The sequence below is a fragment of the Sminthopsis crassicaudata genome, chromosome 4, assembly GCF_048593235.1.
Source record: "Sminthopsis crassicaudata isolate SCR6 chromosome 4, ASM4859323v1, whole genome shotgun sequence".
In the NCBI taxonomy this organism is placed as follows: Eukaryota; Metazoa; Chordata; class Mammalia; order Dasyuromorphia; family Dasyuridae; genus Sminthopsis; species Sminthopsis crassicaudata.
Genome location: NC_133620.1, coordinates 335,736,744 through 335,760,350, shown reverse-complemented (window position 1 = coordinate 335,760,350; position 23,607 = coordinate 335,736,744). Strand labels below are relative to the sequence as shown.

Below are 23,607 nucleotides of genomic sequence, written 5' to 3'. Positions count from 1 at the left end.
AAGATGAACTGTTTTTGATAATGAGTCTGACTTGACTATATCCATTTTCCAGGGAGCAATAGTTGGTGATGCAGACCGGAGCTCAGGAAAGAGACTGGGCTGGGATTTATGGATCTAGGAATCATCTCCATGCTTGCGCAGAGAAAAGAGAAAATGGCACAAGATAAAGCTTAGGGGGACTCCCACAATGAATGAGAGGGGACAGAGAAAAGGCCATGGAGGAGACTAAGGAGGGAGTGGTTAAAGAGGTAGGAGCAGTACTGAGACTCACAAAGGAAAGAATGTCCAGGGGAAGAGAGTGCTCTATATTGCTAAATACTCAAGAAAGATGAGAAGTGAGAAAAGACATTTTATTTTAATTTTTTTTCCTTTTTTATATTAATTTTATAATTATAATATATTTTTGACAGTACATATGCATGGTAATTTTTTACAACATTATCCCTTGCACTCCCTTCTGTTCCGAATTTTCCCCTCCTTCCCTCCACCCTCTCCCCTAGATGGCAGGCATTTCCATAATATTAAATATGTTATAGTATATCCTTGGTACAATATATATGTGCAGAACCAAATTTTCTTGTTGTTGTTGTTGTTGTTGCACAGGAAGAATTGGATTCGGAAGGTGAAAATAACCTGGGAAGAAAAACAAAAATGCAAGTAGTCCACATTCATTTCCCAGTGTTCCTTCTCTGGGTGTGGCTGATTCTGTCCATCATTGTTCAATTGCAACTGAATTAGATCTTCTCTTTGTTGAAGATTTCCACTTCCATCAGAATATGTCCTCATACAGCATTGTTGTTGAAGTGTACAGTGATCTCCTGGTTCTGTTTTTTTCACTCCGCATCAGTTGATGTAAGTCTCTCCAAGCCTCTCTGTATTCCTCCTGCTGGTCATTTCTTACAGAACAATAATATTCCATAACCTTCATATACCACAATTTACCTAACCATTCTCCAATTGATGGATTTTCCAGTTTCTGGCCACCACAAAGAGGGCTGCCACAAACATTTTGGCACATACAGGTCCCTTTCCCTTCTTTAGCATTTCTTTGGGAGAGAAAAGATTATAAGATCAAGGATATTCCCTCAAGCACCTAGCACAGTCTTTACACTCAGTAGGTGCTTAATAAGTATATTGAATCCAAATGAAGCTAGAGAATATAAAAAAAAATTAAGATAATAAGACTGTTTTTCAAACGCGAAATTGTTGAAATAAGAACGAAGTCTTTTTTTCCCTCTTCCTTTCTTCGCTTTTTCTTTTCTTTCTTCCTTTTTTTTTTTTTAAACCCTCGCCTCCGTGAGAAAGCTAGTAGCTCTCTTTATTCTACAACCTTATAACTGACAGGGAGTTTAACTTATAGTTAGTATGGGCCAGAGCTCTTCTTTGGCCAATCACCTCCACGGATTTCGGGGAGGGAGGCGGGCCCTGCAGCACCACCTCTTAGCTTCGGAAGGGGGCGGGCCTACTTAGTTTCTTGCACCGCCGCATTGAGACTGTCTGGCAGTCTATCGAACCAATGGAAATGAAACAACTGGTTTGAATGAGCCAATCCCGGATAAGGAAGAGGCGGGGTCTCGAACTCCTATAAAAAGAGTGGCCGGGGAGCAGAGAGGTAGAGGGTGGGTTTTTGTGTTTGTGTACCTCTCTGTGTGTGACTGTGAGTGTGCTCAGTTGGACTTTGTCCGAGAGCGCCGCTGTTCTCTGTCTATTCGCCTGTCCGTCCTCCCATCCCGGGTCCGGATCCGGCTTCGCTATGACCACCACCACCACCTTCAAGGGCGTCGACCCCAATGGCAGAAATAGCTCCCGGTAAGAGGAGGAGGAAGAGGAGGAGGATCCTCACTTAGGGGGAGGGGAGGGGGCGGAGGCCCGAGTCTCGGACCCCATTCCCCAGTCCGGCCGGCTCGGGCTCCGATAGAAGGCGTGGGTGGAGCGCTGGGATTCCTCGCGTGGCCGCCGCCTTTGGCAGTTGGTCGGCGTCCTGTTCCCCCTGCTTCTTTCTGGGGCTGATGGAGTGGGCCCCCCGGGGGAGATAAAGAAAGAGGGAGCGAGGCAGGGCTTCTTTGTGTGAGGGGCCGAGCTGGCGCTGGTCGCCCCGCCCGGCTCTTGTGCCGGGACGTGGACGCCGGGGCTCGCGATCCTCACCCGCTGCCCTAGCCAGGGCCGGCCGGAGCTTTGTAAAAGGGCGGCGGGGGGGGGGGGAGGGGAATAGCTTTCTTGGGGAAGCGGTGAGGGAATCCTGGAGACCCTCCCCAACCCCTTACACGCACACACTCATTCCGCGATCAAGCTCAGCCCCGATCCCAGCCTGGGTTACCTGTCTGTCATAGTCTGTAAGAGCCCCGATTTGTGGCTCTTGCCTTGCCCCTCGCCCCCCACGCCCTAAGCCGAGCCCGTGGCTGGTGCATCCAACCCCCTCCTCCTCCGTCACTGCGGGGAGGATGCTCTAGTGTCTGGGTGTAACCCACTGCCTCCTCGCAGGACTGGATGGGAGAGGCTCGAGAAAGTAAGTAAGCTTCCCTTTGACAAAGGAAGGCTCTCTACCCCACCCACCTCCGCCCCAGTCCGAGCCCACCTGAGAAGTGGGAGCCTGAGGGGCGCTCTCCGGGGCCCTTGGATTTAGACTTCACCCTTTTATTCCTTCCTCTTCCTGCTTATCCCCTTTCGCGTTTCTCCCGGGAGTTCTTTCTCCCGCTTCCCGGTTGCAGTAGCCTCTAGCACTTGGGTGGGGCTGGAGGCACATCCATTGTCTCTAGTGTAGCCGCTCCACCTGGGAAGGAGCTTCTTGGCTGGCTGGGAGGCTGAGTTGTCAATTTCTCCTTAACCCAGCCTGGTGGTTTTGGGGGAAGTGGGGATTTATGGGGTCCTTTCTGAAACCCTTTAGGCCCTTAACTTCCTGGAAATATTGGTGGGATTCTGGCTTTCTTTAAGGTGTCTACATTGTTTAAGCTAATCGGACACTGTGGCTTTAAGTGTATTCCAGCCAGTGTGAAAGAAGCATGCTCCTCCTAGATTGGAGGAGGCTTAGATTCTACTTTGCTTGAAGGTGCCTCAGTTCTCCCGTAGATCACTCTATCAGTACTATCTTGGCAAGTACCTGGTATTGGGGTCCTAGGGAAATGTTACATAGGGAGCCATTTTGTGGGGCGAAGGAGGCAGAGGATGGGAAAGGGGTTAGATAGAGTACTTGAACAAAAAGCAAGCTGAGATACGGGAGTCTTTTTCAGGGAGTGTCTGTAAATCATGTCGTTGGTGACATTTTTGAATTTACCTGAAATAAAGCTTTGTTTTACAATATAAATCAGGTATTATATTGCTAGCCTTATTAATGGGTAGTGGAAGAGCTAGAGAGAGGGAGAGAATTTGCAACCCAGTATTTAAAAGTGAATATTAAAAATAAATATAAAATCAGGATGGACAAGATTTTTTTTTTAAGCAATTACAATAGTCTATTGGGGAAAAGTAAGCAACATTTATTAGGTGAAACTTAGAAAATGTTGCTTACTTCTTGCCTTGTCATCTTTAAACTGAAATGTAATTAAATACAAATTAACTTTTTGAAAGGGTACTTTTAGGAAGGAAGCCAAGTCTTGGTTTTATGTTTCCTTGTTATTTCATCAATTTTCTGCTCAGGTGTCCGAAATGGTTAGAATGAGATTGTAAAATTTGGAATTTTCAGGTCATCTTTTGGAATTAATGATGTGGCATACATATAACACCAAGGCTCATACATACTTTTATTTTTCTTTGCAAAACATTTTAGATGCTGAGTTTTATTGAAAGTTTTTATTGTCTAATTACCATTAAATTGCCATGGAAGCTATGATTTTCATAATTCATCATGACACTATTATTCTTACTTTCACCGTTAGTTCTATTTCCTGTGTTTCCGGAACTTCCTTCACTCATCTTTGCCAGATTTGTACAATATCAAGGGTTCTTAACCTGAGGTCTAGGAAGTTTGTTTATTTAAAATAATTTTAACTACAAATTGTTTCCTTTGTAATCTTAAGCATTTTATATACATAAAGTATATATTATTCTGAGAAAGGTCCATAGTCTTTACTAGCTGCCAAAAGGGAGAGATCTGTGACACAATAAAGTTAAGAACCTCTGCTCTACATAATTGGTTTTGGGTTCTCCCTCCTTGGTAAAAGTAAAATGATTTTAAAGAGGTTAGGTTGGAGAATAATTTTTTTTTTTTAATGCATTCTACCACAGATAAATGGACATAGTATTAATATACTTCCTTAAATGTTTGCTACTGAATTAGTTTGTAGCTGTATTGTCCAAGGAGACAGTATCCTCTACATTTTAAACAGAGGTTATTTGATTTTTAAATCTCCTCAATCTTTGTTTAGAGACTGTCTACTTGTTGCTGTAAATGTCATCCACAGCTTACACTGTTGTTGGGAGGCCATGATGTTGGCAGTTGTAGAAAGAACACAGACCTTTAGGATGGGACAAAGCTTTTGCTTTTTTAAAACTTTTTAAAAATGTTGTTTTACAATATAAATCAGGTATAATATTGCTAGCCTTCTTAATGGATAATGGGGGAGTTAGAGGGAGGGAGAGAGTTTGGAACTCAATATTTTAAAATGAATATTAAAAATAAATATAAAATCAGGATGGACAAGATTTAAGAAAAACAAGAAAAAATAAAACTCCTCAGTGTCTCAGTTCTGAATGCATTTAATATACAAATAGTTTATTGTGTCTTTCTTCTTAGTTAAAAGAAGCTTTCCAACCCTAAAAGTGAAGGGGTGGTGGATTGAAGCTAATTGACTAGAATAATTCAAGAAGTTTAGTTGATAAGATCATAGATTTAGAGTTAGAAGAGATCTTAGAAGCTATTTAACCCAACCACATTTTGCAGATGAGAAAACTGGCTGGGGTCCTTTTATTTTAAATCTAGTGGCATAATATATGGTATGGATAATACCTTAGCACTTAGTTCTTGTATGACTTATAAAGCACTTTCCTTAATCAGGCTTGTGCAGATATCCCCATTTTATTAATGAGGAAACTGACTCTGTTGTGACTTGTCCATGGCTCACACAGTTGAGAGTATAGTGAGTGTAAGTGCTGGGCTTGGAGTCTGCTAGAGTTAAGCTCAAATATTATAGCTGATGTTTAGCTGGAGGAGTCTGTTGGAGTCTCTTTTAATATTCAACAAACATGTATTAAGTGCATTCTGTGTGTCAGGCACTGGAGTATAAAGGAAAAAGGTGAAATAGTTCTGTCCTCAGAGAGCTTACACAGTGTATTGGAGGATAGATAGTGTGTGTGTATGTACACATACATAATACAAATTATACATAAAATAAATTAAGGTAAATTGTAGGGACAAAAATGCTAGTATCTGGGATCACTGAGCCCAAGAATTCTAATAGGTAAAAGATATGGAAAAGAGTGTATTCCAAGTATGATGGGGAAGAGTACAAACTGTGCAAGGATTTAGAACCAGAATACAGAATGTGGTGTGTGAAGAACAGTAAGAAGACCAGTTGGCTAGAAGGGGACCGATGTATTATGCCTAAATAAGAGGATTTTGTATTTGACCTTAGAGGTAATAGGTAGTCATTGGAATTCATTGAGCTGGAAGTGCTTGTATTTTAGAAAAATTATTTTGGTAGCTTTATGGAATATGAATTGGAAAGAGAAGAGTGCTAAAACAGGGAGACCAGTTAGGAGGGTACATCATTAGTCCAAGTAAGAGGTCATGAGTGTAAAGGCAAACAGGTTGGTGATTTTGTAATTATAACAGGACAGTTTCTAAGTGTTCAGGCAGAATTGACAAAACTCAGCATGAGTATGTGAAGTAAGGGGTCAGGGTTGTGACTCTTTGTTACTGGAAGGAGAAGGATATCCTTGATAGAAAGAGAAGTTTGCATGAGGCTTGGGGGAGGGAAAAGAGAACAAGTTCTGTTTTGGACATGCTGGAAATGGGAAATGTCCTCTAGGTTGTTAGTGATGAAGTAGAGTTCAGGAAGTCTCTAAATCTGAGAACTATCTGTGGGAAGAATATAATTAAACCCATGGGAGTTTAGAGTATAGAAAGGGCCTTGGGGTATAATCAAATTGAAGATCTTATGTGGATAATGAACTAGCAAAGAAGACTAAGAAGGGGATGATTAGGGAAATGGGAGGAGAATCTAGAAAGCAGTGCCACAAAACCCAGAAAAGTTTCCAAGAGGTTAGCAATGTCAAATGTTGCAGAGAGGTCAAGAAGGATGAAGAAAAGTCCATCAGATTTCAGTTGAATTAGGAGGCAATAAGTATAAATTGCTTTTTCTGTGAGTTTTTTACTTTGAAAGAGAAGAGGGAAATGGTATCATCTAGTGAGGGCTTGGGGCAGATTTGGGTCTTTATGCAAGCTAAAAAGGACTAATAAGGAAAGATAATTAGAATTGTAGGAACTGCTAGAGAGGATGCAATCAGAAATGTACTTGTTAAGAGGTTAGTCTTGTCTCTTCAGAGTAAAAGATTGACTTGGGGATAAGATCTTGGGCTTTTGAGATGGAAAATTGGGGAAAAGAGGGAGTTTATGGTGATTTTTCTCCTTTTACTAAAACATGTAGGAAGACTTTCCAGTGTGTAGGGGGGAGAAAGGGGGTTGTGCCTAGAGGCTTGAATAGTGGCTATCCACTGGCTAGGGCAGCACTTGGAAGCTATAGAAAACCAAGTAGGGAGGAGTAAAAGATCCCCTATGTGGACTTAGAAAATTAGCTGAGCCTGATGGAATTGAAGGAAAAAAGAGTTTTGGTTTGGAAAAGTGGGACCTGGAACCCAAACAAACAAAGCTTTTCTTCTAGAAACCAAAATGGGGAACCAGTATTTCTGAATTGTATTTTAGGCTACAGCAATGATGGATAAAATATATAGGGCAGCATGTAAACAGAATTTAGTGCTGTAAATCTAAACAGAACTGAGTAATAGTGAAGCGGTGAAAGCTGACTGCCTAGTATGCAAATGACATCTTCTAGAGAAAAATTCCTTTCTTATACAAACTTAACAGTCTGGGGAGAAACTCCTTTGTTATACAAACTTTTCCATATCCTATGGAAGCAGAACAGTCTTATTAGATACAAATCCTGTTCTATTATCCTGTTGTATATAAAATGAAGCTCCAAAATTCTATTCCTTGCAATATGGGAGATATTGCCTGCCAAGACTTCTTGGTGTTCTTTTCCTAATCAATAAAATCTTTCTTGTCACAGATTTGAGTAGGTAAATTCTTTCTTCACGAATCCGGCCTTGGCACTTTGGAGGGAAGAAAGAGAGACAAAGACAGAAAGGAACCACAGATCCATTCTTACCCAGTATCACACCCTCTTCAATAGGAGATCATAAATGGGATTTACCTTAACTGTGAAGTGTTTGTCCCCAAATTTCTTAGTTCTTTTTATATATTTGAACTGTGTGATGGACAGAGTTGGTGAAAAATGGGGGGAAGATCAACTTCTTATCCATTAGTAATAATGATAACGAAGAATTAATCTAAATCTTAGCAATGGAAGGGACTGTTTAGTTTACAACCTCTTAGAATAGGGAAAATGATTTAAGTTAAATTTTATATTAGTCATTTGCAGTGGTATGAGAAAGTCCATCCCACTCCCAAAAAAAGTAACATTAAAGCCAAAACAATCTGCTATATTAACACATCTGACAATGCATGCAACATTCTGTCCTAGTAGCTAGGTCATTACCTCTGTTATAAGGATTGGAGGTTTTTTCCTTTGTTCCCAAGGACCTTCACTGGTTTTTTTTTTTTTTTTTTAGTCATCTCTTCATTTATATTACTATAGGCAACCATATAATTTTCTTTTGGTTCTGCTTATTTTATTGCATTGTTAAACTTCCCCCCATGTTTCTTTGAGTTCTTCACTTATTATTCCTTACTACAGAATAGAAATTTATTTTACTCGTATGCCATTTTTCTTGTAGCCATTCCTCAACTGATAGGCACATAGTCTGTTTTTATTTCTTTGCTACTACAAAATATTGAGCCTAAAATTTAAGATCATGTCTGGCATTTTGGTGGATTGTTCAGAAAATCCTAAATGGAGTCAAGGAAGAGTTGGACTTGACTGAAATTGACAATAATAATGACAAAAACAAAGGAACCAGTAGAATTTCAGAAAAAATTCTGAATTTTCAGCATCTTCATGATACTTCAGAATAATTCTTAGCTTTTGAGTTAAATGTATTTGCCTTTTTGCTTAGTTGATAATTTTCATTAGAGGTTATGGGCAACAACATTGATGTTATGTGTAAACATTTTAGATAATGCTGAGATTGAAAAGATTGCCTTATTTTCTACCATAATTTCATAAGCTTCAATAACTGGTAAAAAATTCATTCCTATCATTTCCTTATTTAGTTTCTTAGAAATTAGTTAAAAATGGATCACTTTGGAGACTAAAGTTTTTTCCACTATAAAATCCATTTTGTAAACCAAGAAACTGGTAGTACAAGCTTCTTAGTAAAAGTACTCAATTGTGCCCAGGTAGTTTTAGTTTTCTGTGGAAATTTGAGTGTTGGTTTACCAAGGCTTCCAACAGAGCTTTTATTTTATGAACTGTGAGTTCAGTTTTCCTTAGCAGTCCTATCTGCATTTCTTTCTTGGAAAGTTTTTTTTAAACCCCTGGCCTTCTTTTCTTATTTTCTTTCTTTTTTTCTTTTCTTTTCTTTTTTTTTTTTTTTTAAAATAAAAATTTGTAAAACTATTAGGCTATTGATGAAGCTTTGTTCCTTTATTTCTAGGGTGTTACGTCCTCCAGGTGGTGGATCTAATTTTACTTTGGGCTTTGATGAGCCTACAGAACAACCAGTAAGAAAGAATAAAATGGCATCTAATATTTTTGGAACAGCTGAAGAAAATCAACCTTCTTGGGCCAAGTCAGCAGGTATTCCTCATTTGCATGAACTCATCTTACCTTTCAAAAGTGATATATTCCCTACTTAAATGATCTTAACTGTGTAGTGTTCATGAGGAAAACATAAAACCCATAAAATGGAAAGTTTTAATTTTTTATTAGTGAAGATACTACCTAAAAATAGTTACTATCCTTTGGACAAATTGATAAAAGTTTTTCAAGACTCTTTTATAACTGTACTGTTTCCTTTTTAGTCATTACACTGTTGAATTTTAAGACTTAACTCTTATTTTTAGGTGCTCACTCGAGTAGGGATAATTCTGAACTATCTGGACTCCAAAGAAGAAATTCTTCTGAAGCAGGTTCTGGAGATTTTTTAGGTCCAAAGGTTAGTATGGCAAATTATGCAAAAAAGAATGCTTTGGGATTAAAAAACAACACAAAAATTTAAATAATAACTAACAGCTACATAGTGCATTAATATTCGTGAATTGCTTTACATATCTCACACCCAACAAATTCACATGGCACTACTTTTTATAGCCCGTACAAGAGAATCAAGACCCCTTGGGCTTTTGAGGCTGAGCTCTTAGCACATACTTGAATTTCTCTCTTAAACCAAAAATGTCTTCTGTTATTTATAATGCTTTAAAAGCCTAGACTCTGTTCAACTCAGTCACTTTAAAGATGAGGAAAACTAAAGTGAGAAACTAGGTTTCTAAGGTGTGTTATTCTTCAGGCCTGCTGGTTACCACTACATATAGAATTGGGGGAAAGCTAGTTTTTAACTTTTTGGCAAATAAATTTCTAATTGTTTGGTGTGGTCTTAACCCTTATTGAAGATACAATGTGCATATCTGCTCTAGCTAAACAGTGATGTACATGACAGGAAAACACCTCAAAAAACTGAATCTCTATTCTTTTACTACTTAAAAATTATCAAAAGGTCTCAGATCATTGCTGAGGAAGCTGAATCTGGAGGAGCTTCTTCATTGGACTATCCTAGACTCTTTCAAGAGGTTGGGATAAATGAGTTTATTAATTTCACACTCTGATAAGAGTTCAAGGTTTAAAAAAAAAAAAAAATAGACCAACCTGCAACTAACTGACTGTAAGCCACAATGTTAATTAACTTGATAGTAAGATCATTCATAAAAAATGTTCAGTTTAGCTCTGTTGATTGGTTAAAGGTAGAAGTTATTTGTCATATAGATGTACACAATTGTAATTTCTCTGGTTGAAAAAATGAGTTTTTAAAAAGATAAAAGAGAACTTATAGAACACGGATCACCTCACCCAAAGATTAGGACTGAACGATTTTTAAAAGCTTTACTATATCTAGAGTTTTCTTTATTGTTAGAAGACATTAAAGATAGAAGTCTTAAAATAAGAATTGCCTCTTGAATTGATTTCTGGATTTAGTGATTGTTTTTAACAGAAACTAAAAATACTAACATCCTTATCATTCCAGCTAGCTTCTTTTATGCCAAAACTCAATTGGATATTAGGTCAAAAAATTTTTTGTAGCCACTGTCTTCCAGATAGTCTTTAAGTAAAACAGAATTTCTAAGCAACTGGCTGCTGAGTTCACTTGTATCTGTATTGTCAAGTGCTAAATACAAAGTCTTATTTTTTCTTTTCTTTCCCTTTGTAGGGAGAAGGTGATGTGCATGGTGAGTCCAACTAGTTTGTTTCTGTTTTATATGTGGGTTTTTTTAAAACACATATAAGGGGTATTGTTTTAGACTAGTTGTTCTGGAGAAAATGAGGTTGATAGAATAAATATGTTGGGCATAAAACTGGTTCCTTCTGTAATTGTTAATTGTTGTAAAAGTTAAATGTTTAACTATTCGCCAGAGAATGGAGAAGAAAAATATTAGGGACTGACTCAATCTCACTATGGACCAGGAACTGTGCTCTATTGTGCCCAGCTTTGAAAGTATTATGCTGTTATATTTCATGTCTTAATGAGCAATGGTAATTACTGGGCATTTTTGTTTAAAAAGGAAAAAATGGAAACTTTCTTTAAAAAAAAAAAATGCATTAAAACGAGCCCCAGAAAGGCAAACAAATGAACAAAAACCCCAGTAACCTCCCTTTCTCCCAACCAAATCCACAAGTCCTGAAATTTAGATTACTTTTGTCTTTGTTTCATTAGTAGGTATACTTCTTTTCAAGTTCAGTAAACAAATTTTTAAGGCTTACTGGTATAGGACTTTTGTGATTTTTCAGTAAGAGAATTTTACCTACTGTTTCATGAATGTTGACCTTTAGAGTTGGGTGCTAAGTATATAAATTGAAACCTAATTTGACAAATATCAAACCTGGTTTTAATGAGAAGAATAAAAATATCAATCAATACTGATAATTTTTTAAAATAACTGCCATCTGTAAGAATATGGCAGTCTCAGTGTCTGATCAATGTCTTTTCTTAGTTATGAGTCACTGTTATAAATATATTTCTTATTTTGAAACTAAAACTTTTTGAGCACAAAATAATCACCCACAAATAATTACCCACACAAGCACAGTTTCTTTGGTAAAGAATTAAGTCAATTCTTTAAATTTGAACATGGTTCAGTTCTCTGAAACCATTCTTAGAAATTAGCATTCAGTCATTTCTTTATTGGTCTAAAGATTTACATGTGTGAGATTGAGGTGAAGAGACTATCTTATTGCTGATGGATTGTTTAGTGATTTTGATAAAGTAAAAATAACAGACTGCTGTTCTTATGTTTTTTAAGTGCCTAGTGAGTGCATTGGGCACTTAAATATTATTTTAAACTGAAATAATACTGTGAGAATTCTCTAATCCTCATTCTGGACCAATAAAATGGTATCTCTCCTTTGGCTACAAAAGGACAAGTACTTTAAATAATGTAAAATCTAGCCTTTTAAGCCTTAAAATTTGAATATAAAGAAGTGGTAGAAAAATATTATTATTGTTTCTTTAGATCAGGCTTAAGTTTCTTTTGATAGGCCAGATTACCCCTCCTACATAGTTTTGTGGTAGTTTTTGCTAGAAAAATATATCAGTGTATGACATTGTTCATGTGGGCCTTTGTTATAGATGAAATTATTATCAATGTCTTCCTGGTGATTGCAGTAACTGAATTTCCTTATAAAGAATTCTAAATTGATCAATATTAACTGAAATTCCTGGTATGGTAGAAGAGTATTGAAGGGAAGCTCTAAGAGTAATATGATTTTTTTGGTATCAGTTTTAGAATTTACATAGTAAAACCAGTCCAGTGATATATATCTCTTGATTTGCATATTTTGGCATAGTACTTTAAACTCCTAATATACTGGTTTAGCTAATCTCCATCATAATCATAGTTAACCTTTATATCATATTTAACGTTTACAATTACTAACTTGTGATCCTTCTTAGTTACAGAGCATGGAATAATTTATGATTGTATTTACTAAAAAGTTAGTATTTTAGTTATGAAATTTCTGTTAAATATCTAACCAAATCAGTTGAATTTTCCCTCCTCCCCCATTTGCTATTCTTATTCCCCAGCTCTTCCCTCATAGATAAATTAAATGTCAAACTACACAGTATGTTTTTCTCTTTATGCTTATATGAGATGAGCCACCTAAACATTCTGAGCTCCTAGCTACTTATATTTATATATTTTCCATTTACATTGAGATGTATGTTTGACTCTGCCTGTGAAAATATCTCTTAGGCTATTTGGACTCTGGGAGTCAAATTTTAGAGGTATCTTTTCAGAAATTTATTTTAATATGTTACTTTAATCATTACATACTTCCCTTTTTTACTCTCTTCCATCTTATGCCCCATTTCCCAAAAAAGAGGATCTTGAAGAGATTTTGGTTAAATATGAAAAAAATGACTCATAATGTTTAAACTAGTAGTCTCTACTTATGGTCTCTTTAAGAGAATATACATTTGTGTCTCTCGAATGATTTAGACATTGCTTTGGACTCCAAACAGAACAGATGATTGAATTTTTTCTAGATCTAAGATTTAGTGGCCCTTATATTCTCTTCTCAACCCTCCTTCTCCCACTTCTCTTCCCCCTCCCCCCAAGTCTTTATTATCTACTTAGTATTAGTGTACTAGAGAAGAAAGAATAAGTAGAATTTCCAGTTGGACAAATAAACATTTAGATCTCAAGGCTTATGCCTTTATATAAAAAGCTTATGTGGAACGTTGGTTCTGTCTTTATAAAGACCATGTTCTTCTTTTGATATAAAACAGGCCTAAGACTGGGGGAAGAAATAAATGATACATTCCAAAATTGACCAAAAGAAGTGAAAGCTGCCATTGTAGAACTGTAGCTTGATTCTCTGTGCTTCAGATGTATTCATTAACTGTGCAATCCAAACAAACAATGAAGTATTGAACATGAACCAATTGATTCAGATTTTCAGAAGTTCTTTATAGTGCTGAGTGGGTAGGCTGTGTTAGATCAACTTCAGCTTAAGATCTTGAATTGATAACTGGCTTATCTTGAAATCATGACTCCTTAAAACATATACTAAAATTCAACACATAAATTCCCATTTTACTTTCCCTCTGAACTGTCTTTTATTCTCTTCTGTTAATTTATAAAAAAAAATGCTTCCTCAGTGCTTTTCTTTCTTTTTTGGCATTGTCATTATTAGACCCATCCTCAAATTAAAAAGTTGTATAACTTCCTCTGCTCTTGATATATATACTTTGTAACAAGATCACACAGTCATACTAAACAGATCCACATATCTGCTATGTTTAGAAATGTGTGTGCCTGCCTTAGTCTTTATTTTATCACCTCTTTGCCTCCTCATGTTTCTCTGAATCTTTACAATAAGACATCATAATTTTAAAAATTAATTCCTAATTGATAGACATTCACTTAGTTTCTAGTTCTTTGCTATAAGACATTAATTAATGAATATCCTTTCTGTTGATCTCTTTGGGGTATAAACCTACATATGGTATCTGTTACATGGTCATAGGATATTATGTACACTTTAGTGATATTTTGGGAATATTCCAAATTGTTTTCCAGAATGCCTGAATCATGCCATAGTTTCACCAGCAATGCACTTGCACGCTTATTTTCTCTTAGCCCCATCCACATTTGTCATGTTCCTTTTTTTGTCATCCTTGCCCATTTGATAGGGGTGAGGTGGAATCTCAGGCTTGCAGAACTCAAGTTTAAATCTCACATCTTTCAACATAGACACATAACTTAGAGATAAAAAGTTGCATCACAAATTAGAGAATGGAAGGAGATGCCCATAACAACTATAAGAATATATGTAGCTTTGATTATTTGAAATTGAAAAAAGTCTTTACATAAAGAAAATGCAGAAAGAAAAGAAAGCTAACTTAGAAAAAAGAAAACTTGGTAGCAAATTTCTCTGATAAAGAGCAAAAGCTATAAATAGATGCTCAAAAGATATTAACAGAGTTTTGAGAAGAAAAAGCAAGCTATCAAAAACCATATAAAAATGTCGTAAGACACAAATAAGTGAAATGTAAAGAAAGGTAGTTTTATATACTACTCATAGCAGTTCTATTTGTTGTAGCCAATAACTAAAAATCAAATTGGTAATTCCTCCATCAGCAAGGAAATAGCTGTATAAATTATATATGAATGAAAAGACAGATTCAGGAGAAAAATGTATACAATAACATTGTGAAGGAAAACAATTGTGAGACATAAGATTTCTGATCAATACAAAAACTAATCATGACCTCTAGCCTGTCTGATGATTTGTCATGTTTCCCACCTCTTGACCAAGTGATAGTAGATTAGAGGTGTAGAGTATAGACATATATTTTCAGGCAGGGCCAAAGTTTGGAATTGTTTTTTATCACTATGTTTGTTAGAAGGGTGGGCTTTTTGTGTAAGTGGGGGAGGGAAGTAGATAATTAGTGATAGTAATAGTATTAATAAATAATACTAAAATAGGATTAAGTAATACTAAAAACCATTAATGAGACATAAAAAAAATACACAGAAAAAGTTGGAACTACTGTGATAAATTTGAAATAGGAAAGAAAAAAAAAGCTTTTCATAATGATGACTTCATTTTCACATAGGCAGTCCCATTTTCTTTATTCATTTTGTAATTAAATGTTGATGTTTTATGTTTGTCAAGTTCATAATAAAATTAAACAAAAAAGTTAAAATGGGAAAAGCTATAGCTATATATGATTTGTGCAATAACAAGACATTGGCTAACTGTTGATTGTAACAAATGAAATGGATGTATTTTTGCTGTAGGCCTAGTCCAGAGCTACAATGTTGGAAGGCATTTTATGAGATTATTGCTTGATTTCAATAATAGGAAAATTTCATATTTGTTGGGTTATCAGTCACTTTTATGGAGTATTCAGAATGTTGAATTCAGTATTCAGAATTCAAAACATTAAATACAAGTCATTGAGATTCTATCATTTTTTGGAAGTTATAAAATAGTTTTTATTTTAGAAAAAGTTTTCCCCTTTAGCATTCTTGTATTTTAAAATTTTTAAACTAAGATTTTAGAGAAGATAATTGTCCTCTCCTGTTAGAGCCCTGTCCAAAATTTTGAAACTTCTAAATCTTAAGTATAGTAGAAATATTATTTTATTTTTTAAAAATATTTTAAAAATTTTTGTCATGTTTTTAAAAATTTTGAATCTCAAATTCTCTCCTTTCCTATTGTTTCCCCACATTGAGAAGGCAACCAATATAATATAAGTTATACATGTGCACTCATGTAAAACATATTCCTATATTAGTTTTATTATAAAATATAGATCTCTACACCCCCTCACTCTACCAAAAAAAAAAAAAACTAAGAAAAATAAAGTATAAAAAAGTATATTTCCATCTGCATTCGGACTCCCATCAGTTCTTTGTTTGGAGGTGGATAATATTATTCATAAGTCCTTTGGAATTGTTTTGGATCTTTGTATTGCTAAGAATAACTAAGCCATTTATGGTTACTGTGTTGCAGTTACTGTATATAATAGTTTCCTTTTCTGCTCACTTCACTTTTGCATCAGTTCATGTAAGTTTTATAGTTTTTTGAAACCATCCTGCTCTTCATTTCTTAAAGCAATACTATTTCATCACAACTTGTTTGGCCATTCCCCAATTGATGGGCACCTCATCAGTTTCTAATTCTTTACCACTTCAGAAAGAGTTACTATAAATATTTTTGGACATAAGGTTCTTTTCCTTTTTTTTTTTTTTTTTTTTTTTTTTTAAATCTTTTTGGAATACAGACTAGTTGTGGTATTTTTTAATAGCTTTTTGGATATAGTTCCGAATTCTGTAGAATGGTTGGTTCTCTAGAATTCATTAGTGTCAAAATTTTCCCATATCCTCTCCAACATTTGCCATATTCCTTTTGATCCTAATAGTTTTGATGTGGTACCTCAGAGTTGTTTTCATTTACATTTTTCTTATCAGTGATTAATGTTCAATTTCTGGAGTACAATTTCTAGAGAAACCAATATCCCTTCATTGTGCAAATTAGTTTTAATTTTTTTTTACTTAGGTACTCTATTCAAGGCAATATTAAGTAAATACTCTTTTACCAGATAATTTAAATATAAATAAAATATATATACTTTTTACTATGAGACTCCTGGCTAAAGTAAAGCATCATACCTAATTATGAGTGACTTAGCTCTTTAAAAAAGCTTTTAACAGACTTGATAAAGAGTTTTGGGAAGCCTTTCTGTAACCTATGGTGTGGGGCTGATTGCAGATTCTCCTTGAGTTGATACCAAGAAAGGGTGCCTTTGAAGAAAATACTCAGCCAACCCTGCTCCTGATTTATAATCTCAGTAAAATGAAGACACAATGTGATGATTTCTTAAGGTCCTTAACAACTTTGACTAGAAAACATTCTTGTGCCTACTTAATTTACCTCATTTGACTTAAGTTTTATTGGATTTTTCTGTTCATGTTTCTGCTAAAGCAAAGCAAAATTTATGTCGATAAGTTTGCCTCCATATTTCATACCTTGCAGTAATGTAGTGCCTGTTCTTGAATTTTAGCAAGAAAATTTGCCCAAATTTTTGGGAGTGGCTTCATCCAAAAAAAATATAGTGAAGCAATTTTAGACCTATTTTATATCTTCAGGACTTTAAAAAAATTTTTTTTCATAGTTGTGTTGATTTGTAAACATAGCTGAATTAACCTGTTTTGACTTTACAATTTGTTTTATACAACAATGCGTTGCTATAGTTAATATCTTCCAAAATCATTTAGGGTGTGAAACTAAAATATGTGATTAAATGATGAAATCACTCTTTGTTGGAGTGAAAAAAATTTTTTTTTTCCTGAGGCTGGGGTTAAGTTGACTTGCCCAGGGTCACACAACTAGGAAGTGTTAAGTGTCTGAGACCAGATTTGAACTCGGGTCCTCCTGAATTCAGCGCTGGTACTTCATCCACTGTGCCACCTAGCTGCCCCAGTTGGAGTGAAAATTAAAAAAGCATATTGTAAACTATAATAACTTCTTTTAAAATTATTATTATAGCTTTTTATTGACAAAACATATGCATGGGTAATTTTTCAGCATTGACCCTTGCAAACACTTGTGTTCCAACTTTTACCCTCCTTCCCTCCACCCCCTCCTCTAGATGGCAGGCAATCCCGTACATGTTAAACATGTTAAAGTATATGTTAAATACAATATATGTCTACATATTTATACAGTTATCTTGTTGCACAAGAAAAATCGGATTTAGAAAGAAGGTAAAAGTAACGGGGGGGGGGGGGAGGGGAGGGGGGAGAATGCAAGCAAAGAACAACAGAAAGAATGCAAATGCTATGTTGTGATCCACACTCATTTCCCAGTATAATAAACTTCTAACACTATTTTTTAAAAAAGCAAAACTTTCTAATAAAGATCATCTTTTTATGCAAAAATGAGGGATTTTAAGACCATATTCTCTAGGTACAGTGGAATCAATTTTTACTTGAAAGATTGTTTCATTAAGAACAGTTGGCTAGTTGAGAGTTAGGCATACCATCCATTTAACTTCCTGTCTGTAAGCAAATGTTTAAACTTGGAAAACATTGATTCCAAAGAATTTACATTTTGAACTAAGTGGGAGGTGGATTTTGCATTGTTTAAAATTTATGTATCCAAAGTGATATTTCTTCAAGGGAGAAAAAAAAGGTCTGGAAAACAGAAAAAAGGAAGAGTATTTAACTTGATTTTTTATCATGCTAGAAAATGTGGAGGCAGACTTACAAGTTGACCTGGGACAGAATGAAGAGAAATCTGTGCCTGCTGCACCTGTTCCCAGCCCAGTTGCATCAGCACCAGCACCATCCAGAAGAAATCCACCTGGTGGCAAGTCCAGCTTAGTCCTTGGTTAAATATGATTTTTTTTTTCCTCCCCTCCATGCTTGTGAACTGCACAACTTGAGCCTGACTGTACATCTCTTTAAAATTTCTTTCATTAAAAAAAGCACTTTATGTACTACTGCCTTTTTTTTTTTTTTTTTTTTTTTTTTAAACAAGTAATTTCCCCTTTTGTCCAGGTCTGCAGGCCATGGCATGTGTTCTCTGTAGTAGATTGCTGAGGGAACACTTTATGAAGCTTAGTAATGTGTTTTCAAGAACTAAAAGCTCAGTTCAAAATGTGTTAGAATTTTTTGTACCTAGATGGTTTTTTAAACTCCATTTTTGATCAGCTATACTGATCAATCAAGGCTCAATAAATCCATGTAAACAGTCTGAAGGTACAGTTCTTCTCAGGCCCTGAAACTCAAAGTTGACTTCATCTAAGACTGTCTCTTTGGTTTCAATCTAATTTATCCTGTAAATAGCCTTTGCTACAAGTGTCCACACTTGACTGTGCCATACGTACCTGTAAAGAGCCCTGGGCCTCATATGCCTTGCTGACTGGAAAGCAGAGAAACTGTCTTTAGATTTTGAACATAGGAATTAAACCTGACGTAAAACTGATGTCTGACAAGCTGAGCCTAAGACTGGGGAAGGAGTTGAGTGTCCAATTGAATTTAGCTGGATTTAAAAACAGTAGAGGAAGGGGAGTGAATCATACAGAAAGGGAGTATTGATCAAGGAATGTATCCTGCAGGGGTATTTTCCCTACAAAATGACTCAGTGCTGTGTGCATGATCATGCTGGTGCTTGACCATGAAGTGAAAGTCTCATCTTTAAAATGTGTTGTAATTTCATTAATCTGGGCTGTTTAAAGTAAACAACAGAGAAGTTTTGAAGCTTTGTGTCCTGTGTTTGTTTTTTTGGGGATGGGGATAAGAGGAAGATTTTTACTCTATTACATGTTTTGGTTTTTCTCTAAACCTATAAAATTTTCATTTCTTTATTTACTTATTTTTACAACTTACACTTGGGTTTTCCTCTTTGGTGTTAACTTTTAAAACTCAAGAAATGGCATCAAACACTAACTCCCTAAAACATTTTTAGCAGACCTGCTAGACAAACATTCTTTTGATATCAATGTGCCATAGCTGAAGGCCAGAAAATAGAAAAACAAAAGGTTTAGGCCATTCAAAGGGTTGATCCTTCATTAACCACTAAATGATGGAAAATGATCGAAGTTAAGGCCTAATAAAATGATGCCCACATTTAGAAACTGGCTGGTCTTAATTTGGGCCATATTAAGAAAGGAAGCTTTTGAAGAAGAGAAGAGGGAAACTATGCTATTAGCATTAGATGGAATAGATTTCGAAGTTGATAGTGCCCCAGACATGGAGAAGGGAAGACCCAAATTCAAACCCAGCTTCAGAGACTTAATAGGTGTGTGACCCTGGCCAAAATCATTTAACCCTGTTTGTCTCAAAAATCTGTAAAATGAGCTGGAGAAAGAAATGGCAAACCACACTTGCCAAGAAAACTTCAAATGAGGTCAGGAAGAGTCTGACATAACTGACTATACACAACAAATAACTACTATTGGAAGTTTTATATGGCTTGGAGATAAACCACACAGATTTTATTTTATTTATAATAATAGCTCCCCCCCAATATATACAAAAATACTTTTCAACATTCATCCTTGCAAAACCTTGTGTTCCAAGTTTTTCTCCCTCCAGTTCCACTGGATTTTATTTTAGCACAAGAACTGTCTTCAAGAATTTCAGATTTATGTTTATTCTTGGCTCTAGGGTTCTTGCCTTGCTTGAGAATGCTTATTTGGAACGATGTCTCATCAAATACTGACCACACTTTACTCTCTTGCAAACACTGCAAACCATTTTATTTATTGAACAATGTGAAACTACAATTTTCACCTTTTGTATATACCTTTAACAAAGTCAGGCTGAATCAGACTTGTTAGTTTACGTTTTAAAACACTGATAAGTTGTTTTAAGCATGTGAAAAATGATCGCCAAAAAAAAAGGTATCAAGAGTTCCCCTTCCCCATCCAAAAGCTAAGAGAAGGGCTAATTTCCAAGAAGACTTTAAATTTATCTTCAGAGTCTGATTACCTCCCTTTGCTTTGCCTTTGACTCCTGCCTTCCTGCTTAGGAGCAGAGATGTAGAGCTGGAAGGGACCTCAGATGTCATTTCTAGTCCAGCCCTTTATTTAATAAAAAAATTCAAATTTATTTTCAGTAAGGTCAAATGTTAAGTGCCAACTATGTTCTGAGTGCTGAGGTTACCAAAAAAATGACAAGAATAGTCCCTGCCCTCAAGGAGTTGTTATAGTCTAATGGGAAAGACAAGTAAACATTAAAAAGCAAGCTATACACAGGAGGAATAGGAAATAATTAATAGGTTATCACTAGAATTAAAAAAGGTTCCTGTAGAAGATGGGTTTTATTTGGGACTTAAAGGAAGCCAAGGAGCTCAGTAATCAGAGAACCAGAGAAAACGCCCAGTAGTGAGAAGTCAGTTTTATTGAGCTGAAGCATTCTGAATATTCTCCCTCCCCCACTCATTGAGAAGGCTAGAAAAAGTCCATTACACATATGCATAATCACAAAACAAATTCCCACACTCGAAAAAGAAGAAAATACTGGAGTCCATTCAGTATCTATCTGAAGATTGACAGCTGCAGAAGCCCTTTAGAATGGTAACATTACAGGTCCAGCCGTGGTCAGATGTGGGGTCCTCCCCTCCCCAAGGTTTTTCCCCCGCTGCACCATGACATCCTTAAGGAAGGGACGATGTTTTTAATCCTCTGCTTACAGAAAAAGAAAGGTGGCTTTCCAAGGAAGGCTATACACCCTACACCCTACACACACACACACAATGGAGGGCTCCTGGCCCTTTTGTGTTCAATTATCTGACTTTTATTGGCCCCATCTGAGATTTCCTTGGCCGAGACTATTGGAACAGTCTGATATTTCCTTCTACAGCTCATTTTGCAGATGAGGAAACTGAGGCAAACAGGGCGAAGTGTCTTGCCCGGAGCTTGTATCTGAGGCCAGATTTGAATTAAGGAAGAGGAATCTTGTGATTATGCATATATGTCCACTGCGCCACCTCGCTAAACCTGGAAATTAGTTGCCGCAGTCGCCGGGCTTCCCAAGTTAAAAGTGCTCTGCCTCCGGGACGGGGGGGGGGGGGGGGTGCGGTGGGGGTGGTGGTGCCCTGAGGAAGTTTGTGGGACCAATTAGCCCCTCATTAGCCACGCGGCGGAGACGTAGTTACCTCGAAGGGCGGCCCCCGGAGGTTCCGGGGAGTGGAAGATGACCCCCGCCTCTCCAGGCCCCGCCCCACCTTTGCGGCCTCGGCTGTTCCGGGTTCGCGGCACTCCGGGACCATGGAGCTGTCGAGAAATACTCCTTTAAGGGTGCTAGTGGACATGGACGGTGTGCTGGCCGACTTCGAGGGCGGCCTCCTGCGAGGCTTTCGGCTCCGCTTCCCCCAGGAACCCTACGTGACCCTGGAAGAGCGGAGAGGCTTTTCGGCCCGGGAGCAGTACGGAGCCCTGCGGCCCGACCTTGCGGTAAGAGGGACCGGGCCGGGCCGGCTCCGAGCCTAGGGAAACCCCGGCGGGGCTCACACTACCTCCCTTCCTCCCCTAGGCAGTATGGTTCGGGCTGAGCCCCGGGAGCGCGGGAGCGACCGAGCCCTTCCGGGGCACTGAGGACTCGGCTCTTCCGAACTTGCACCTTGCCCTCCTCTGCGGAACTTTCGGAAGCTCGGGGGCCGGCCAGTTGTCCCACTGGCGTTCCTTTGTCTGGTTGCCCTGGTTTGCCTGAGTGAGAGCCGCAGGCTGGGTGAGGAGGCGAGCTGGAACATTGTGTCTTTCAGGACAAAGTGGCAAGTGTGTATGAAGCGCCAGGGTTTTTCCTAGAGCTGGAGCCCATCCCTGGAGCCTTGCAAGCCATGCAGGAAATGAAATGCATGAAGGAGTAAGGAAATGGGTGGGGAGGTGGAGGGAGGGAATATTGAAACAGAATCAGTTCTTGGGGGCCCCGTTTCTCAAAAGGATCTTTATTTTGCAGCACTGAAGTCTTCATTTGCACAAGCCCGCTGCAAAAGTACGGTTACTGCGTTAGTGAGAAGGTAGGACTTTGTTGGATTAGCATGTTTTAGAATTTAGAGACCTATATAATGGGTGGGTGAACCAAGTTTTCTAAACCCTGAATTGAAACATTTCCCACCAGGCATATCTTGGATACGGAGGAATAGGAGGAATGGGGGGAGGGAAAGGGGAGAAAGGGGCTATTATATATTCTCGGCTACCTAGTCAGGTTACTAGCCAGTTTTTTTTTACAATTTTGCAAAACTACCAGTTATCTATTCCATTTGCCTTGGCATCCCAGCTCACTGGAAGGAAGTCAAAGCTTGAGTGTCAGAATATGGCTGACTACCCACTCCTCTCCATTACAACAGTACCACTGGGTGAACAAGTACCTAGGTCCTGAATTTGTGGAACGAATAATCATGACCAGGGATAAGACGGTAGTGGCCGCGGACCTGCTCATTGATGACAAGGATACTATTAAAGGTTGGGACACGTTCCTTAGAATTTTTCAAGATGCAGTGCAAGTAGATGAAGTTTTTTATTGACTGTTATTAGAAAAATACTGTGTGACTCCATTTTCTTCCTGCTCTAGGCCAAGAAGAAAACCCAAGCTGGGAGCATATCTTGTTTACTTGTTGCCACAACCAACATCTGAACCTATCCCCCTCCAAAAGAAGACTTCATTCCTGGAGTGACAACTGGAGAGCCATCTTAGATAGTAAGCGGAAAGTAAGACCAGAGCAAGATTGAAAAGGCATCTTCAGTAGGAATATATGGGGCTCTGTAAGCCACATCAGCCCACATAGGGAAGAGTGACTTTAAACAGGAGAGCAGATCAGCCAGGGAACAGATTTGTAAGGGTAACCTCCCCAGCACAGTCCCAACCATTGAATACCTCCAGAAATAATTGTACTAGTATCACAGTAACCACATGGGACTGTGGGTTTATACATTGTTAATAAAACATTTTGACTCTGAGGTCTGCTGTGTCTATTTGAAACAGTGAAGGGGGTAGAATGCCTAATAGTTCTCTTCCAGTACATTCATCCATTCATTTTCTTGTTGTCTTAAATGCTGCCTTTATCCTATGATTCTTTACCCCTTAACATACAGATAGACATGAGCACCAAATCTTGGGCTCCTGAAAGCCTTCTGCAGATGAAAGTACAGAAAAGAAACAAAGTTCTCATCTTTTATTGCAGGGCTGGGAGAATATGGGAACGGAATATTGTTTATAGTGTCTCAGATAAAGTTGAGCTGAAGTGTTGGTTGGTTTGCCTTTTTTTT

General features: G+C 37.5%; 2 protein-coding genes across 4 annotated transcripts; both read left to right on the top strand.

Annotated features, from left to right (window-relative positions):
* Positions 1-1,568: 1,568 nt before the first annotated feature.
* Positions 1,569-19,096, top strand: JPT1 (Jupiter microtubule associated homolog 1). 3 transcript variants are annotated; one of them, XM_074260739.1, is made up of 5 exons: positions 1,569-1,809; positions 8,767-8,909; positions 9,176-9,267; positions 10,534-10,552; positions 18,081-19,096. In XM_074260739.1, exons 1-5 carry the CDS (start codon positions 1,754-1,756, stop codon positions 18,227-18,229), a joined length of 459 nt encoding a protein of 152 aa, XP_074116840.1. In that variant the 5' UTR covers positions 1,569-1,753; the 3' UTR covers positions 18,230-19,096. The 3 variants fall into 3 exon arrangements, with proteins under 3 accessions (XP_074116840.1, XP_074116841.1, XP_074116842.1); XM_074260741.1 differs by lacking the exon at positions 1,569-1,809 and adding an exon at positions 1,967-2,506; XM_074260740.1 differs by lacking the exon at positions 10,534-10,552 and having other exon boundaries at positions 9,176-9,276.
* A 2,412-nt stretch (positions 19,097-21,508) lies between these two features.
* NT5C (5', 3'-nucleotidase, cytosolic) lies at positions 21,509-23,298 on the top strand. The gene is made up of 5 exons (XM_074260735.1): positions 21,509-21,795; positions 22,104-22,204; positions 22,298-22,358; positions 22,689-22,803; positions 22,913-23,298. The coding sequence occupies exons 1-5, from the start codon at positions 21,610-21,612 to the stop codon at positions 23,068-23,070; spliced, it is 621 nt and encodes a 206-aa protein (XP_074116836.1). The 5' UTR covers positions 21,509-21,609; the 3' UTR covers positions 23,071-23,298.
* Positions 23,299-23,607: the final 309 nt, after the last annotated feature.